Source organism: Acipenser ruthenus, chromosome 37, assembly GCF_902713425.1.
Source record: "Acipenser ruthenus chromosome 37, fAciRut3.2 maternal haplotype, whole genome shotgun sequence".
Taxonomy (NCBI): domain Eukaryota; kingdom Metazoa; phylum Chordata; class Actinopteri; order Acipenseriformes; family Acipenseridae; genus Acipenser; species Acipenser ruthenus.
The window spans coordinates 2,285,022-2,305,416 of NC_081225.1; the positions used below are offsets into that span (position 1 = coordinate 2,285,022).

Sequence of the window (20,395 nt, forward strand, 5' to 3'; positions counted from 1 at the left end):
AGTTAAAAACGCGCCAAAAAATGACACAGTTATTGAGGACAACGGGGCACTTCATGAGTTCAATCCCCTAAACCCCATCGTCGCGCATTGAATTCAATTTGGCGACACCTAGTGGCGAATTCATCCAAACGCAGACAAGCCAACCAGAAGTGTGTCGGTTCACGGTGGTGTACTTTTGAAGCATAAATTTGACAGCGCTTCTTATGGGTTGTTTACTACTGTAGTGCAGCGCTGTAGGATCACCACTGCATAGTAGAATCAAACGTTTAATGCGGTCAAAAGAAAAAAAAATAATCACCCGTTTGCGTTAATGCAAAGATAGTTTACCACAAGCGTTTATATAGCTATTAATCTGTAACATTTCACATCTGTTGGTGTGCAGTCTGTATGCAGCACATCTGTCGTATATATATACGATTTAAAAAAAAAAATTAATTGAATTAAAATAAAAAAATTGGCGCCTTTTGATTCCCCTCCTCCCTCCCTCCTCTCTCTCTCTCTCTCTCTCTCTCTCTCTCTCTCTCTCTCTCTCTCTCTCTCTCTCTCTCTCTCCCTCTCTCGCTCCCTCCCTCCCTCCAAACCTCCTTGTTCAGCCGCTGTCAACAGCAAGGCGTATAACAGTAGTGAAACCGGCGACATTTTGGCTCTAACCTCCAACAAGAACCTATAGAGCAACCGGAGCCAAAATGGCCTCCTCAGGGAAACAGTTTCATTCATAAAGGGAGGCGCGTCCGTGACGTCAGAAACTCATTAAATAACACGAGGGCGCGCGCGCGCCGGGCTCAATTCTTTTGGCGCGAGAAGTAGAAGGAGACGGGAGTGAGAAATCCAGCGCGAGCCTCTCAGTCAGTCACTTTCTCATCCTCTGCAGCAGATAACGCGATCGGCAGTGTTATTATTATTGTTATTATTATTATTTCTCGTTAAGTTTTAAAGTTACACCCCGTGCAAAGATGTTCGAGGCTCGGCTGGTGCAGGGTTCGATCCTGAAGAAGGTTTTGGAGGCGCTGAAGGACCTCATCACGGAGGCTTGCTGGGACATCAGCTCCAGCGGCATCTCTCTGCAGAGCATGGACTCGTCTCACGTCTCGCTGGTGCAGCTCACGCTCCGCAGCGACGGCTTCGACTCGTACCGCTGCGACCGCAACCTGGCCATGGGGGTCAATCTGAGCAGGTACGAGGCTGTGAGGAGAAAATAACAACACACTGACTGCTGGGGCCTGCACAAGCTGCAGTGCACGCACGGTGCCGGGCTGGGGCGAGGGAGAAGCGGGTTTACGGGGACTGATGCACCGGGAGACCAAGTGCTGTTACAGCGGGAGATAGAGAATCAATCCTGGGTGGGGCTGGAGCTGGGGGGGGGGGCAAGATAAGGCCGGAGTTCAGTCTGCTTTGGAGAGAATGGGATGCATGTGGTTAATGTCTTATTTCTGTGACCCAAGTTAGTATTAATAACAATATTATGACGATTTAAGTCCCGGTTTCTAGAATTGTGCTATATATATATGCTTTGTTCAGCTGGCTTAAGTTACGCACACATGTCTGAGCATTCAAAGCAGTAAGAGCAGTATTCGGCCCATGCTTTGCACAGAACAGAGTGGTGCTGATGTTGCTCTGTTTAACACAGGGAACTATAATTGCAGTAATATATCATACGTGTATAAAGAACGCGTTTGGTGTGGGACAGGTTTGTTTTGCGTGGTTCATTTTAGCTGCGTAACAAATGCAGGCAGGAAGTGGGGTCCTTTTTCAAAAGCTCGAGCCGACTGCGCTAGAAAACCGCCTGCAATTTTAAATACGTAAGCTTTTGTAAATAATCGTATTTCTGATAGCCTTACAAATTCGCGCCTTTTAAAATCCATTTTGCGACTTCCGCCTTGCGGAGGATATCAATTTGTTCCTGCCACCGGCCGAACTGTACAGGCATAAAGAAAAGGGCGCCAGTCAAACTTGCTGTCTTACGTCATTTCGGCGCGAAAGGAACAAAAGGGCGCTGGTGGCGGGAAATCACAAACACTGAGTCTGTGCGCACTGTACTGCAACAGGGCCCGAACTTGGGGGTGGTGTCAGCATGTTTTATAACGGTGAAAGTGCTTTTTCTTTAAATGCAAAGGACCGCGTACGTGCCTTTTTATTCCAAGTTTACACACGTACATTTTACTCTGATATTTTACTACAGATATAGGACTAATGTATAAGTAACAATGCATTGCAATGTGAGAAATAAATAAATCTGGTCATCCAGTCCTTGTGAAAAACAGCTGATGCAGGAACCTCTAGTGCTGATACTGGGGGGGGGGGGGATATATGATCCGGAATAACTTCAATCAAACAAATTCTCTCAAATACTCTCCTGCTTCGCTGTCTGACTTGAACATACAAAAATAGATTGGTGAACTGTAAATATATAACACATGTAGTGGCATGTGTTAGGGCAGCAGTGTGGAGTAGTGGTTAGGGCTCTGGACTCTTGACCGGAGGGTCATGGGTTCAATCCCCGGTGGAGGACACTGCTGTTGTACCCTTGAGCAAGGAACTTTACTTAGATTGCTCCAGTAAAAACCCAACTGTATAAATGGGGAATTGTATGTAAAAATAATATGATATCTTGTAACAATTGTAAGTCGCCCTGGATAAGGGCGTCTGCTAAGAAATAAATAATTATAATTAATTAATTAATTAATTAATTAACTGTGAATGTGGCCAAACTGTGTTTTAACCAGACTTGTGAAATAAAGCCAGCACAATTTCGAAAAAAATATCTGAAATTGCACACGTTAACCTGTTTGGTTTGCACCTTTTTGTCTTTTGCAAAAACTCCTTCCACTAGTTCTGTTATCTAGCTGTAGAATTAGTCACAAGCTGGCTGAGATCGTGACCCTCTCTCTCTCTCTCTCTCTCTCTCTCTCTCATATCCTGTGTTCCCTGCAGCATGTCCAAGATCCTGAAGTGCGCAGGCAATGAAGACATCATCACTCTGCGCGCGGAGGACAACGCGGACACACTGGCGCTGGTGTTTGAGACGATCAGTGAGTTCATACCGGGGCGGGAGGCACACCTTACAGCACTGTTCACACTACCTATACAATGCATGACAGGGATGGAAATGTGACCCCCATTGCATAGCAGTTGGATCCATTCCTGGTTTCACTATGGGTTTAATAAGACACACCTGAGCTTGATCACATGTCTAATGTGGATCAGGTTTAAAGCCATTTTCTGTGTTCCCTCTTTCCAGACCAGGAGAAAGTGTCCGACTACGAGATGAAACTGATGGACCTGGATGTGGAGCAGCTTGGAATCCCAGTAAGTACCAGTTCAGGCTTTCAAACTGGACCTGGTCAGCAGACCAGTCACTTACCCCGAATGAGTATCGGACGCATACTAATCAGTAATCTGCATTGAGAACACTAGTATTCAAAAGCAAACCGGTACTAATCAATCTGCATTTGAGAAAACTAGTATTCAAAAGCAAAGAGCTAATCGGTTTATTAATTTATTGAAGCTCATAAAATAAGACATGGCGATCACTAAATGTAGTAACGGTTGCATCTCTAGTGGCAGCCAGTCCTCTGGGTGAAGGGATTGTGGATCTGTGTGGCTGGGCAGCAGAATGTCCAAAATCTTTGGGGCACAGACTCCAAACTTTCCAGAACCAAAGGCTTAATATTTCTATTTCACTTGGAATCTGATGAGAGGTTCGATGAGCTGTGTAAGAAACAGCTAAGGAGGAGGGTTTCCGGTAACAGCTGATGATCCTGTTGGCTCCCAAAGAATTACAGCTGAAAGAATCTTCAGGTCCCAACCAGATCCTGCCGCGCACGTTGTGTGCGAGTGTGGAGCCCTGCTGCGTGCTTCCTGACCCCCTCCCTCTTCCCCCTCCCTCCGCAGGAGCAGGAATACAGCTGCGTGGTGAAGATGCCCTCTGGGGAGTTTGCGCGGATCTGCCGGGACCTGTCCCAGATCGGAGACGCCGTCATGATCTCCTGCGCCAAGGATGGGGTCAAGTTCTCCGCCAGCGGGGAGCTGGGCACGGGCAACGTGAAGCTGTCCCAGACCAGCAACGTGGACAAAGAGGAGGAGGCTGTGAGTGTCTGTGTGTGCTTCCCAGTCTGTGTCCATGTTCCCAGTGTGTGTTTGTGTCCCAGTCTCACTTTGTGTGTCCACAAATTGTAATGCTTGCGTTCCCACCTGAAGAAGTCCATTTACTTTTTTTATGCATACACACATATAAACATAGATCTAAAAAAATTCTAATGTCAAATTATTATGGCTAGGTCATTGAGGACTGGTTTCGGAGACCCCGATTTAGCGGGCGTCTCAGACAGTCTCCACTGTTGATTGAGGTAAGGGAGTCTGTGAAACCAGCCTGCAAGACGACCGCAATCCTGTGTGTGTGTGCTGTGTATAGAATGAGCTGCCCCTTGTGTGCACAGACAGCAGGGCAGCGTTGCTGCTTTTCATCATGCTGATGGGTCCCGTGTTGTATTTGCAGCTGTGGAGCAGGGCATGCATGTTACTGCCGTTAGTGACAGGCTTGTTTAGTTTAGTGAAGGGTGAGGGACTGTGGCTCAGAGCGTCCCAGTGAGCATGTCCTGACCCCCGCTCCTCCTCCTCCCTGCAGGTGACGATCGAGATGAACGAGCCGGTCCAGCTCATCTTCGCGCTCAACTACCTGAACTTCTTCACCAAGGCCACGCCTCTGTCCAAGACTGTCATCCTGAGCATGTCCCCTGACGTACCCCTGGGTAAGACCTGCGAACAGGCTGGAGACAAGACTCCCCGTGCAGGACACTTTGATCCATTCCTGCGCACAGGGATGGAGACAAGACTCCCCGTGCAGGGCGCTTTGATCCATTCCTGCGCACAGGGATTGAGGCAAGACTCTCCCTACAGGACGCTTTGATCCATTCTTGTGCACAGGCTGGAGGCAAGACTCTCCGTGCAGGATGCTTCAGTCCATTCCTGGTTTCACTATGAGTTTAATAAGACACACCTGAGATTGCTACTCAAGCTGGTAGTAAAACCTGGAATTGGTGAAGTTAGGAATTATATGCATGGGAATCGCTGTCTTTCACAAAAAAATACATCTTGATAATTTCTTGCTATTTTTATTGATTTCAGTTTGATCTCTTGTTTTGCAGTGGTGGAATACAAGATCGCAGACATGGGACATGTGAAATACTACCTTGCCCCAAAAATCGACGAGGAGGCGTCATAACCCGGCTCTCGCAGCAGTGTGTGCTCTGGTTACCTCTGTGTGACCCAACAGCATTGAAAGGAGTCTCTTGTACATTCATCCCCCCCCCCCCCCCAGTATGCCTCAGTATTTCCTTACCCAGTATGCCTCAGTATATCCACTATGAGAATTGCACTCTTCCTGTTTTCTATGGCGTGGGCATGTTGAACATAGTGGGGGTGGGGGGGAAATATATAGGCTTTTCAGTCCATCCCAGTTCTTTTGTGAAACCAGTTGCTAACCAGTCAGTCTCAAAAAAGTGCAAACACAGTGAGTGGTCTTTGTGAATGAATTGTTTTTAGAATCCAGTGTTCTACACAAATGCTCAGATGAGTGTTTGCTACCATTTTAAAGGCACTTAAACTGTATGTCACTGATCCTGGATTCCCCTGCCTAGATTAACATTGGATAGTCCCAGATTATCGGGGTCTGAAACCAGCTGGTGGTGTTACCATGTAGAGCAGGTGGGACCACTTTAACTGAAGCAATATTAGCTGGTCCACAGATATTAGTGAAATCAGGCATTTGAGATCTACAGGGGAGGACAATGTACGTGTGATGATTTTATAAATTGAGATTATTCAAGAAACGTTTGCTGGACTTGCATACAAGCAGCTATTCATTCATTTTGCTCCTGCATCTCAGTACACAATGCATTTCACCCCTAGCTTTCCCAGTGTACAGGGTCCCTGACACTGACTCCTCAGCTGTCTGCTTTCGACAGCACTTCTGAAGATGTTTCTTGTGGGTGCTTTAGTCCCAGCTTGTAGATAATTTTTTTTTTTTTTCTGTAAATATGTTTTCCAATTTTGTTATGCAGGATATAAATTTCTCCTTTTTTTTGTTTTGTATTTTCAAGCCCAATAAACATTTAAATAAAAAAATGGAGTGTTTTGCAAGCCTGAAACATTTATTCTGGTGATGCCGTGGAACACTCGAATGGGAAAACTATATCTGTTGTCATGGCAGTGCTCAAACCAATATCCATTCATCCATCCATTATCATTAACCGCTTACTCCTTTACAGGGTCGCGGTGAGCCGGAGCCTAACCCGGCATACACAGGGCGCAAGGCGAGACTACACCCTGAACGGGACACTAGTCCATCACAGGGCACCACACACGCACACACTCACACAGAGGGCAATTTAGAGTGACCAATCAACCTGGACAGCATGTCTTTGGACTGTGGGAACATGCAAACTACCCTAGGCCGGATTCGAACCTAGGACCCTGGCGCTGTGAGGCAGCATGTCATTGTAATATTCTGTTTTGAATTGCCACAGTGTCTTTGTCTACTGGGTTAGCTGAGAGGGATTTCCCAACCTGCATATCTGCTCAAGACCAGAAGAGGTTGCTAATGTACCACAGTGCTTCACTGACCCACCTTATTCATCATTTAGCAGATGCTTTTATCCAAAGTGACTTGAGACTAGGGCTGAATTATGCATCACAATTGCTGCTGCAGTCACTTGAAAGGTCTTTGTTTTTACATCTCATCCAAAGGACAGAGCGCGAGGTTAAGTGACTTGCTCAGGGTCACACAGTGGCTGGGTTTGACAGTGTGATGGGAGGGTCGGGGTTAGGGTGAGGAACAGGTGATGGTTTTGGGGTTGGAGTACGGGTCAGGTCTGCTCACGGAAGGTGATGGGAGGGTCGGGGTTAGGGTGAGGAACAGGTGATGGTTTTGGGGTTGGAGTACGGGTCAGGTCTGCTCACGGAAGGTGATGGGAGGGTCGGGGTTAGGGTGAGGAACAGGTGATGGGTTTGGGGTCGGAGTACAGGTCAGGTCTGCTCACGGAAGGTGATGGGAGGGTCGGGGTTAGGGTGAGGAACAGGTGATGGGTTTGGAGTACGGGTCAGGTCTGCTCACAAGGTGATGGGAGGGTTAGGGTAAGGAACAGGTGATGGGTTTGTGGTCGGATTACGGGTCAGGTCTGCTCACGGAAGGTGATGGGATGGTGGGGTTGGGTCTGTACTCACTGGGATTGAACCTGGCACCTCCTGGTAACAAGCCCCTTTAATCGCTGGACCCCCAAGCCTCCTTACTGCTATCATGAGGACTGCTTGAGTGTTGCACTATTCTACCAGCAAATGCAGCGCTTCCCAGTGACACCACCAGTGTCTCAAGAAAACTACACACTGGTGCTAAAAATGCAGAGACACTAACAGATCCTGCAGAGCTGCACAACTACTTTTTCAGTTAAACTTTGGTCAAATAAAATAATCATAATAGTCGTTATGGGTTTTTATTTGCATTTAAACACTGATTTTCAGGTATTATTTTTCTTTAAGAGAAGCTTGATCCGGGTATGGAACATTAGTTCTCAACCAATGTACAGCTCTGGCCAAAAGTTTTCCATCTCCTAGAATTTAAGGATTGAGACATAATTTTAAAAAAATGAACATAATTTAGATATTTTCTTTAACATCATGTACTCAAAGAAACTACAAAATGATATCGCACAAGTCTACCGGAAGCCATAGTAGTAGTACAGTATTTCATGTTAGATTTGCAAATGTAAGAAAAATGTCAGTTTTTCATTAAGTATATGGACAACTACAAAGCGGAGTGCAATTCAATATGTTAACATTATTCAGCAGGTTACATTCGACTTTATGAAGCAAAATTATAATTCTATAGGGTGATGCCGCTGCTTCTGTAGTTTTGATTTGTTGTTCAGATGAAATCAAACCACTGTAACTGGAAATCTTGGAAAAGTGTAAAAATAAGCAAAATTAGTGATTGTCTAATTTAATTGATGACTTTAGTAAGATAAAAGGAACACACAGATACAAGTGGAAAAATGCAGGAGGCTTTTTAGAAGTTGTTTAAGATGCCTGATTAAAGCACAAAGCGGACTGACATTTTCACACGTGAGTGCCTATTGTTTCTACTGACGGAACATTGAAGGTTTCCACACATTTGCACACCGTTGTATTTTAAAGGGAAAGTGTATTTAATACTATTTCTTTTTTACAAAGTACCTTCTGTCTGCTTTTTAAAGATTATAAACTCATTTTGTTATCATTTGAATGGTTGTATTTTAAAGGGGTATTTTATCATCTTACTAATTTCTCAGAATGGTCTGGTATGCTGTTCAAATTGCAGTTGTTTTTATCTGTAAAGCGCTTTGAGACGATTCCTCTTGAAAGGTGCTATATAAGATATCAAATTGATTGATTGATTTTGACTCTGCATCAGTCTACTCCAGTCATCACATCCGGGTGGCTTTTTAAAAACTCAGTTGCTTTTTAAATACCTTCACAATCACACTGCTAGGAGTGGCACAGTCATTCCTCTCAGTCTGCGGCTGAGTGTGTGTGTGTGTTTGTCATCTCCCTGGCAGCAGACCTAGGCTCAATTACAATTGAGCAGATCCTAATTACACTGTAAATGTAATTGCATTGAACATGGGCACACTTGCGTAATTGTAATTAAACCATATAATTGATCAAATACAGTTCAATTACGCATTTCTTTGTCATTCGATCATATTGTATTTTTAACCACTTTTCATGACCCCATTTGTTTGAAAAATATAAGATCCTAAGTATAAGAACATAAGAACATAAGAACATAAGAACATAAAAACATAAGAACATAAGAACATAAGAACATAAGAAAGTTTACAAACGAGAGGAGGCCATTCAGCCCATCTTGCTCGTTTGGTTGTTAGTAGCTTATTGATCCCAGAATCTCATCAAGCAGCTTCTTGAAGGATCCCAGGGTGTCGGCTTCAACAACATTACTGGGGAGTTGGTTCCAGACCCTCACAATTCTCTGTGTAAAAAAGTGCCTCATATTTTCTGTTCTGAATGGCCTCCTCTCGTTTGTAAACTTTCTTACGTTCTTATGTTCTTATGACTCTCTTCCATCTCCCTGGTGGCTTTCAGTCTGCTAGGGGTGCGGACTTCCATGAATTGTGGGTGTGTCAGCTCCTCAAGCTCCTGTTGCTGTCTCATTTCCTGCAGCTCCATTTCAAACAGACTTACTCATTGAAGCAAGTCCTGGATCGTGCAGCACTTTACACACACTTGGTTGAGCTCTGTTGGGTTTTCTCGGATTTCCCACATCATGCAGTTGTCGCAGATTACTGGCTTGAAGACCATGTTTTATGTATTTATTTATTTATGTTTTTTTGGAAGTTCAGTTTAGCTTCCGCAGCTGTCAACCTGCTTTCAAACTGCTTCTAACTGCGCTGTACTTGTCCACTCGTACTTCTCCCACGCTGTCGCCTCACTCGCTATCGCAGTGAACACTGGCTGCCTTTTGTTTGTTTCTGTGTTGTTTTGCTGGCTCCGCCCCTCCCCCGTGTCTCAGAACGGCGCGGAATTTTGATATGTGTCTGTACTTGTACCTGTGAGTAGTGCTGAGTCATTTCAGATAGAGTAAACATGTTAATATGTTGTTCATGTTACTCTTTTAGTATAATTGTAATTATACTCGTAACTAGAAGTTGCAAGCAACTTTACGGCTTCCAAGGATTTTGTGAAATTTAATCATTTTGATTGGTTGCCATTCAGTCAATCGTAGACATCAGCGTCCATATGGGTTCCTATCTGTGTTCCACAATAACCATGACCCTATCTACACTCTGTAATGAGTTATAAGCCAGTTTTACATTTGACCTTAAGGGGAGGTCAAAGGTCAAGGTATTTTTTTTTAATAGAGCATACATTAATTCCCATTGGCCTCCACTACTCTGTGAAGTTTCAAGAGTTTTTTTTTCAACGGTGTTCATTTTATGCGCAATATAAGCAAATAGAGCAATGCTGGAATTTGATTGGCCCTCGGCAGCCATGTTTTTTACTGTGGCAACTTCGTTTATGCCAAGTTTTGCTTCGATCAGATTAGCGGTTTTGGAGAAGAAGACATGTGTGTGTTAATTAGGTTATCCAACATGGCCGCCATACCACTGAACCAATCAGCTTCATGCATCTTGGACAATCCCTGACCATGCATACCAAGTTTCAGAACTCTGCGATAAGTGGTTTCCGACAAGAAGATGTTTGTAAATTGTCCAAAATTTGTTGTAAAATCCAATATGGATGCCAAACCATGTGACCAATCGCATTCATTCAGCTGCAGACATTAGTTCCCATTGGCATCTACAACTCTGTGAAATTCCAAGAGTTTTCATGCAACGGTTTTCATTTTATGCAACTTTTAAAGTTTTGTTGGCAGAAAGAAAAATAATAATAATCTTAACAAGAACAATAGGCTTCTCAGCCTAATTACTGTCCCATAATTGTAACTGTGATTGTAATTAAACACTGCAATTGAAATTTCAGCAAACAATTCTGCTGTCATCGTGATTGGATTTCACCCCAGTTTGAACTGCACTCTCTCATCTGCTCGGCTTTGCGCTGTAATCCGGTCCTGAGCATCTGGTTGACCTCTGAACTTCATCGCCCAGCCTGAAGAGAACACAAACCCATCACTTACATAATGCACTCCGCGGCGCAGGACTGTATTAGTTCTAATAGACCTGCTGATCTGTAATGCTCCAATGTCCTTCAACTCACATTGCTTTTGGGAGTGTTCCACAACTGCACGGTGCTTCAGTGTGGTGCAGATTCTATTTTGCATTTGCAGAGTAAAATACATTGGTAATCATATGAGACAAAGCGTGTTGGTAATCATGAGAGAGGAAATGTATTGATAATCATGAGAGAGGAAATGTATTGATAATCATGAGAGAGGAAATGTATTGGTAATCATGAGCGAGGAAATGTATTGATAATCATGAGAAAGGAAATGTATTGATAATCATGAGCGAGGAAATGTATTGGTAATGTTAAACCAGTTTGTTGGAGGGGACGTTTGCACAAGCAGAGTTACTAAGGTTTAAAAACTACACCAGTACTGCACACTACAATACAACATCAACGTATACAACACTGTACAGTACAGCAGGACACAATATAACACAGCATATAGACTCCACGCGCTGAGAGAAATAAAAGAAAAGGATGCACAGTCCTCCACTTGACGCTAGGAACCACAGACACGCACACGTGACAGAACGGCTAAAAATAACCATAGAGTCCACCAGGGCAGAGGGCCAGAGCAGCAAGCTGGGAGGACTACACTGTGGGACAAGGAGAGACAGACAGACTACGGGCAAGAGAAGGGAGGTGGGGAGACTGATAGACATGAACCAGGGGGAGAAGAGAACACAAAATAGTTAACTTGCTTGAACTGCTACTGAAGAAAGTTAGTTTTATCACTGTAAAGCTTTCAAAGCAGCGCTCTGCGGGTCTTATCATTAAGAGTTTCAGTTTTATATGCAGCGGGGAATCGTGCAGCAACAAAGAGATAAGAAGTAATTAAAAAACAAATTAACAGCTTTGGAAAATGAACTGACCCCGGCTCCTCGCGTCTTCCAGTTTGGAGTGTTCTCGGAGCTCCAGGGAGCTGTGGGTGAGTCGTGGTCCCCATCGGAAGCTGATAAATGCTGAGTTGTTCTAATTAAGCCATCATTCAGGGCTGTCAGAGTGCGCTCCTCCTGGGGCTCCTGCCTCTCCTCACTCTCTCTGAGCCTGTCATTGAGATCTGACCCCTGAATTATCATTCTGCTGTGCTTCAGGAAAACAAAACTGCGTTGTGTAAAATGTCTTCTGAAGGTGATCTGTCAAACTGCAATATTATGCGAGCAATTATGATAGGACTCGAACCTGCAACCGCCAGCCCCCGATGTTACATGCTGCAACCCAGCGCTTTCTCTACTAAAACCCACTGCCTTCCACACTGCAGCCCAGCACTCTAATCACTGAGTCACCTAAACCCACTGCCCTCCACACAGCAGCCCAGCGCTTTCTCTAACCACTGAGCTACTCAAACCCACTGCCTTCCACACAGCAGCCCAGCGCTTTCTCTAACTACTGAGCTGCTCAAACACATTACCTTCCTCGCAGTGGGTTTGAGTAGCTCAGTGGTTAGAGAAAGCGCTGGGCTGCAGTGTGGAAGGCAGTAGGTTTGTGTAGTTCAGTGGTTAGAGTGCTGGGCTGCTGTGTGGAAGGCAGTGGGTTTGAGTAGCTCAGTGGTTAGAGTGCTGGGCTGCAGTGTGGAAGGCAGTGGGTTTGAGTAGCTCAGTGGTTAGAGAAAGCGCTGGGCTGCAGTGTGGAAGGCAGTGGGTAAATAATAGACAGCATAGCCAGTACATTGCTTCTGCAGCGTATACTGTACTGTACTGTATGATGTATATCGTGGATTCATAGATTATTCCGAAGTTATTTTTGCACGTGTTACATAACGGATAGCATCACCCCTTCGCCCTGCATGCTGTGTAATGAATTATTCAGTGAAAGGGATGGTATCACGAGAACCAGCTCACATGGTGGATGCCCTTGCAAGCTTGTGCGTGCGGGATGTGAACAAACCCATTCAACCACCTGGTCATTTCACTGGAGCAACCCTCCCTGAGCACTGCATTTCAGCTCACAGCTCAGCAATATGCTGGGCAGTCACCTCTGATTCAAAGAGAGAGAGACACCCCTGAGAAAAATGTCCGACAGTAAAAACATAGCAGAGTGTAACAGAGCACAATGAAAGCATTGTGAAGCACAGAGAGGTCTGGTAAAGCATATTACAAATAAGAAAAAAAAACATAGTAAACTGTGCTAAATGCATTGTATACCATAGGACAACTGCCAAAATACTGTGAAAAGGTAATGTGGTAAACCTGTATAGGGGACCTGCCATAACACTGTCAATAGCCTGTCAGAAAGCCAGAGGAAATTAAACCTGGAAAGAAACTCAAGGGGGCAAAAGTTTCGTCCCTTCATCATATGAAGCGCCTTCGGTAAAAGAAAGCTGACCTCATTAGCGGTGTGTATTTTCAGCATGTCACTTTCTGACTTTGAAAAGCTTTTATATACTACAGAATGCATGGCAGGGATGCTGTTTGAGGGAGAGGGAAAGAGACAGGGAGCGAGGGGGGTAGAGAGAGATAGTATTGAGGAAGGGGTAAAGGGCGAGAGAGGGGGTAGTATGGACTGAAGGAGGAAAGGAGAGGAAGAGAGACAGGAGAGGAATGAGAGAGGGAAGGGAAGATGGAGAGGGGTAGGAGAGGAAGAGAGACAGAGGAATGAGAGAGGGGGATGGAGGATGGAGAGAGAGATGGGGTAGGATGGAGTGAGGGATGGAAAGAAGGAGGGAGGGAGATAGAGCAGGAAAGACAGCTGAAGAGCCTGAGAGAGGGGTGGGAGGTATATACTCTGCTGCTGCTGTCCCAGGGTCCCAGTGCAATCACTGTCAAAAACTTACGAGAGCAAACTAGTCCACAAAGCAAGAAGGAAAACAGAAAACATGCAGCCTCCTGGGAGCCCAGGACCGGGCTGAGTTATTTTATTTATAGAGCAACTAAATACACAGATCCGTCCGTCCTGCCTCCCTGCAGACAACAAGGCCAAAGCATCTCTCAGTGTCAGGAAACATACAGGCCAGGACAACTCAGTGTGTACAGCACACCGCATTAAAACACAATACAGTACAATACAATACAGTAGAGTACAGCACAGCACACCGCATTACAATACAATACAATAGAGTACAGCACAGCACATCACATTACAACACAATACAGTACAATGCAATACAATACAGTAGAGTACAGCACACCGCATTACAACACAATACAGTACAATGCAACGCAATACAATACAATGCAGTACAGTACAGTACAGCACACCGCATTACAATACAATACAGTACAGTACAGCACAGCACACCGCATTACAACACAATACAGTACAATGCAATACAATATAGTAGAGTACAGCACACTGCATTACAATACAGTACAGTACAGCACACTGCATTACAATACAGTACAGTACAGCACACTGCATTACAATACAGTACAGTACAGCACACCGCATTACAACACAATACAGTACAATGCAATACAATACAATACAATACAATACAGTACAGTACAGTACAGCACACCGCATTACAATACAATACAGTACAATGCAATACAATACAATACAATACAGTACAGTACAGCACACCACATTACAATACAGTACAGTACAGTACAGCACAGCACACCGCATTACAATACAATTCAGTACAGTGCAATGCAATGCAATACAATACAGTACAGTACAGCACACCGCATTACAATACAATACAGTACAGTACAGCACACCGCATTACAATACAATACAGTACAGTACAGCACACCGCATTACAATACAATACAGTACAGTACAGTACACCGCATTACAACACAATACAGTACAGTACAGCACACCGCATTACAATACAATACAGTACAGTACAGCACACCGCATTACAATACAATACAGTACAGTACAGCACACCGCATTACAATACAATACAGTACAGTACAGTACACTGCATTACAATACAGTACAGTACAGCACACTGCATTACAATACAATACAGTACAGTACAGCACAAGTATACAATACAATAAAATTTAACACAACTCAGTATAATACAGTACAGTACAACATGTTGCAATACAATATAATGGAGCACTGCAGACTACAACACAATACAACACAACACATTACAATACAATACAACATAACACAATATAATGCATCACTACACAATACTGCCCACAACAACACAATACCACACAACACAACAAAATAAATATATAACACAACATAACACAAGAAAATACAATATATAATACAATACAACACCGCACAATACAATATAATGCAGCACTACACAATACTGCACACCAAACTACAACACAGCACAACAACACAACACAACACTATACAGCAAACCATGAAGCAATAGAACACAGATTTAGAATATAAACTAGCTCACTCCTCAAAGCGAGAGAAATTACATTCAAAAATGAAAATAAAAAAAAATCTAAGAAAAATCAAGGCGTCAGTTGCAGTGTACCAGTGACTTAAAATGTTGACTAGAAAATCCTGCAAATCTGTACTAACCTAACCCTGATTGCAGCGCACCAAACACACGATCCCGGGAATTAGTTTAACTGATCGGAACAAGAGGAACAAGTTAGACCGATAATGAGGACTAACCTGCAGCTCTGGACAAACGTTTTGCATCGCCCTCTACAAATGACACGCTGTGCTTCATAAAGTCGAGTGAAACTTGCAGAATAATGTTTTGTTAATATATAAAATTACATACAGCTAGTTTTCTATATACTTAAGGAAAAACTGACAAAAATACAACATATCATACTGTAGCCTACAACTATTATGGCTTCCGGTAGACTTTTGCGATATCATTTTGTAGTTTATTTGATTACATAGAAAATGATAGATGGGTTTCAGTGAGTTACAGGAAAATAATTCCATCTAGGGTTTCTGTGACGTCATAAACTACGAGACCGCCAGGTTGAGTTATAAACTGTCACAGGAACCCGAGATAGAATTATTTTCATGTAACTCATTGAAGCCCTTCTATTATTCATTATGGATATTAGTATCTGTAATTAAAAAAAGACAATAAACGGGTGTTAAGGTTCAAATTGCAACTGAATTTAATTAACAATAATAACGTAAATTAAGACAAAATTAAAGAATCTTAAATATAATTTTCTTTTTGATAATTCAGGAACGGTGAATTTTTAAGGGAGAGGTGTTTCAATGGGGTATGCTTTTTTTTTGTTTCTTAGTCGCTGTCAGAGTCAAAGATTATTTTTCTCTCTCGCTTGTTTGGTGCTCCCGTTGGTGGAGGATGATTGTAAATGTGGAGAAGGAGCGGGCTCTGCAGGCGGGGGAGTGGAGGGGGGGTACACCTAGTCTGTCAGAGGTGGAGGAGCGGAGGGGGCGAGGGGGGGTGTAGGGAGAAATGATAGTCTGGAGATAGGAGGGAGCAGAAAGGTCAAGACAGCGATAGGCGAGTACAAGAGTTTTGAATTGGATGCGAGCAGCGATAGGGAGCCAGTGCAGAGAGCGGAGCAGCAGTGTAGTGTGGGAAAAATGAGGAAGGGTTAAGACAAGGCAAGAAGCAATAGTCAATGCGGGACAGTACCAGGGCCTGAACTAGGAGCTGAGTGGAGTTGTCGGTGAGGAAGGGGTGAATTCTGCGTATGTTGCTGAGGAAGAAGCGACAGGAGCGTGCCAGAGTAGAGATGTGCTGAGAGTAGGAGAGGGAGGGGTTGAGGGTGACACAGGGGAGGGAGAGAGAGTGGTGGATTCAAGAGGAATAGAGATAGAGAGATCAGCTGTGGGGGAGGAAGAGAGGGCAAGAAAAGGAGGTCTGATTTGGAGAGGTTGAATTTGAGATGATGCAAGTGCATCCGGGAGGAGATGGCCGAGAGGCAGGTAGAGATATGGGAGGAAATGTCAGAGTCAGAGGTCATCATCAGTATAGAGGTGATATAAGAAGCCATGGGAGGAGATGAGAGGACCCAGGGAGCGGGTGTACAGGGAAAACAGGAGGGGTGGCAGAGGGTGAGCCACGCCAGGACACCGGGTACGTGTGATCAGTGAGGTAGGAGGAGAACCAGGCAAGAGCAGTGCTGGAGAGTCCCAGGTCAGCGAGGGAGGACAGGAGAGTAGAGTGGTCAACTGTGTCAAAAGCAGCAGAGGGGTCAAGGAGAATTAGGAGAGAGGAGAGGGAGGCGACATGAGCAGAGAGTAGAGAGTTTGTGATGGAGAGAAGAGCAGTTTCAGTGGAGTGTGCCGGGTGAAAGCCAGATTGGAGGGGGTCGAGCAGAGAATGTGTCGACAGGAAAGCAGAGAGCTGGCGGTGTACTGCTTGCTCGAGGGTTTTAGAGAGGAACGGGAGGAGGGAGACAGGACAGTAGTCCTGGAGGGATGAGGGATCAAGGGAGGGTTTTTTAAGATGGGGGTGATGCAGGCTTGTTTGTGCGATACTTTACTCTCACAGATCTGTACAGAATTGTACAGAATACAGTTTTCAGATGTACGTGTCATTTCAGGGGAAAAATGCAACTGTCTCTGCAAAACATTGTCAGCAGTAAATGCATAGGACAAGCAAGCATACTGAGTTAGTCTCATCCTTCACAGTACTGAGAGTTAATCCACTTGAACAGGATCATCAGGAATCTGATTTGGCACGCTGCTGCAATCAGGATCTTGTTTAGTCTGATTTAGGAGATAATCCACCTGTGATGATTCACTTCTGGTACGCTGCAATCGGGATTAGCAGGTCTACTAACTCCAATCAAGTGGACTAAACCTGCTTAATCCACTAGTTAGACACATCAAGTGGACTCAGTTTGGTACGCTGCACTTACTACACTGTGCGGGACAGGGAGACAGACAGACAGACAGGCAGGTGGGTAGACTGATAGGTATTTCTGGTTCCTCTTTGCTGGACTCTCTCCAGGGACACAATGTCCTCACGATAACGGGGAGACCTGCTAGACAAGCAGGAAGGTCAATATCAATTTCAATTTTATTTATATAGCGTCTTTCATTCCGCAGTATCTCAAAGCGCTTTACATGTCGGCTAAAACAGAAAGACGCCTGCAATATCAAGAGACAGTAAACATTACAAAATAATAATAATAATAATAATAATAATAATAATAATAATAATAATAATAATAATAATAATAAAACAATTGAAGACAACAGGAAATGAATATGAATGATGAAAAATTACAAAAATAATAAGCAAATAAAATAATTTAAAAAAAAAACACAATTATATTTGCAAGTCATTATAAAAAGTCTAAACTATAAAAGCTAGTCTTTAATCTTGAGTTAAAAACATTGCCTGAAGCAGCATCTCTGATAGAAAAGGGCAGTGAGTTGCACAGTCTGGAACAGGCAGTCACTCGTGTCTCCTATGAGTCAGGAGGTGGGCTGACCTCCCGGGAAAGGGTTAAGTCCGCACAGCAGCTCTGCCTAGCAGGTAAGGTGACCTTGGTCTCCTGTGTTTGCCGGCTGGCATCTCTCAACGCTGAGCACTCCAGAGAGCTGGGGCTGCAGCGCTCTAATCCGGGAGTGGCAGAGCGCCAGGGAGGGGGGTTCACTTCTCCATCGTCCAGCACTTCAAATACAGAACATGAGTGAAGTGCAAACCACATAGTCTGTGCAAGAATCAGATATTCAGTTTATTAAAGGAATCAGCTGTATTCAAAACAGTTTTCACCTTCTAATGCAGCTACAACAACAATAAATAGCCAACTATACAAAAGAAAGGGACCAGAAAAATGTAGCCTTTACAGGGGGTGTCCTTAATACTGAAATATTTGTCGAACAATGTTACTGCTAAGATGTTATTTATTTTAGTCTTCTACGATGCGAACGGCTCTGAGTTGGTAGTTTACAACACATTTAACAGGGGCTTGATAAGCTTGGGAAAGTAGACAGTGGGTTTAATAAAATCTATTATTCCCCAGACCCACGTGTTGTTCTTGTTATTTGATCCCCGTTCTCATCTTGTTTCTGGTTTTGGTCATGTCTTTCATTTTTAAAGTGTTGAGCTCCCTCCAATCCAGTCCAGGGCAGGCTTGAGGCATGAAGACTGGACTGCTCCCTCCCTCAGCCCCTAAGAGAAAGGGTGCTCCCTCCAGTCCAGGGCAGGCTTGAGGCATGGAGACTGGGCTGCTCCCTCTCTCCCTCCCTCCCTCACCCCCCTAAGAGAAAGGGTGCTCCCTCCAGTCCAGGGCAGGCTTGAGGCATGGAGACTGGACTGCTCCCTCCCTCCCTCAGCCCCTAAGAGAAAGGGTGCTCCCTCCAGTCCAGTCCAGGGCAGACTTGAGGCATGGAGACTGAACTGCTCCCTCCCTCCCTCACCCCTTAAGAGAAAGGATGCTCCCTCCAGTCCAGGGCAGGCTTGAGGCATGGAGACTGAACTGCTCCCTCCCTCCCTCACCCCCTAAGAGAAAGGATGCTCCCTCCAGTCCAGGGCAGGCTTGAGGCATGGAGACTGGACTGCTCCCTCCCTCCCTCAGCCCCTAAGAGAAAGGGTGCTCCCTCCAGTCCAGTCCAGGGCAGACTTGAGGCATGGAGACTGAACTGCTCCCTCACCCCTTAAGAGAAATGCTTGGAGACAGGAATACTGAAGTTATTTATAAAGTTCATCTTTAAGTGTCAATTCCAGGACCGCAGTAACAGCATAAAGTGGAAGTGAATTTTATTTGAACATTTCTGTCTGCAGTTCCTCTTACTGGGGATGTTGCCCGGCTGTACAGCAGATGGTGAAGATGAAAATAGCCACGCTCCATCAGAGACACTAAGCCCTGTGATGAGCAAGTCAAAATGATTATACACATTAGAGCACAAGCGGGACCCTGCAATCACATCATATACGAGGCCATCTCTAATACAATTGCAATAAGAGACAACCCCCAAGGGGCTATACACTTATCTACAGCTACTGTACAATTATAGATGAACACACTTCGTATCACATCGGCTAATGCAGGTGTTCATCCCAGATCCCGTTCCCTTTTGGCTGACAGATGAGAGTTCTACAGTTTGCAAATGAAGAACCGCATGAAAAAAAGAAAAAAAATGTTAAGAACATAAGAACATAAGAAAGTTTACAAACGAGAGGAGGCCATTCGACCCATCTTGCTCGTTTGGTTGTTAGTAGCTTATTGATCCCAGAATCTTATCAAGCAGCTTCTTGAAGGATCCCAGGGTATCAGCTTCAACAACATTACTGGGGAGTTGGTTCCAGACCCTCACAATTCTCTGTGTAAAAAAAGTGCCTCCTAGTTTCTATTCTAGGGCAGCAGTGTGGAGTAGTGGTTAGGGCTCTGGACTCTTGACCGGAGGGTCGTGGGTTCAATCCCAGGTGGGGGGACACTGCTGCTGTACCCTTGAGCAAGGTACTTTACCTAGATTGCTCCAGTAAAAACCCAACTGTATAAATGGATAATTGTGTGTAAAAAAATAATATAATTGTATGTAAAAATAATGTGATATCCTGTAACAATTGTAAGTCGCCCTGGATAAGGGTGTCTGCTAAGAAATAAATAATAATAATAATATTCTGAATGCCCCTTTATCTAATCTCCATTTGTGACCCCTGGTCCTTGTTTTTTTCAGGTCAAAGAAGTCCCCTGGGTCGACATTGTCAATACCTTTTAGGATTTTGATGTTTGAATCAGATGGCCGCATAGTCTTCTTTGTTCAAGACTGAATAAACTCAATTTTTTTAAGCCTGTCTGCATATGACATGCCTTTTAAACCTGGG

General features: G+C 44.3%; 1 protein-coding gene across 1 annotated transcript; it reads left to right on the forward strand.

Annotated features, from left to right (window-relative positions):
* Positions 1-774: 774 nt before the first annotated feature.
* On the forward strand, positions 775-6,097 carry LOC117966078 (proliferating cell nuclear antigen). Its single transcript, XM_034911492.2, has 6 exons — positions 775-1,174; positions 2,932-3,029; positions 3,239-3,306; positions 3,892-4,086; positions 4,625-4,748; positions 5,145-6,097. Exons 1-6 carry the CDS (start codon positions 954-956, stop codon positions 5,219-5,221), a joined length of 783 nt encoding a protein of 260 aa, XP_034767383.1. The 5' UTR covers positions 775-953; the 3' UTR covers positions 5,222-6,097.
* Positions 6,098-20,395: the final 14,298 nt, after the last annotated feature.

Excerpts from the sequence above, each read along its gene's own strand:
- LOC117966078 (XM_034911492.2), top strand. The coding sequence starts at position 954 with ATGTTCGAGGCTCGGCTGGTGCAGGGTTCGATCCTGAAGAAGGTTTTG. Across the intron at positions 3,030-3,238 it reads GCTGGTGTTTGAGACGATCA|ACCAGGAGAAAGTGTCCGAC; the intron begins GTGAGTTCATAC and ends CCCTCTTTCCAG. Across the intron at positions 4,087-4,624 it reads TGGACAAAGAGGAGGAGGCT|GTGACGATCGAGATGAACGA; the intron begins GTGAGTGTCTGT and ends TCCTCCCTGCAG.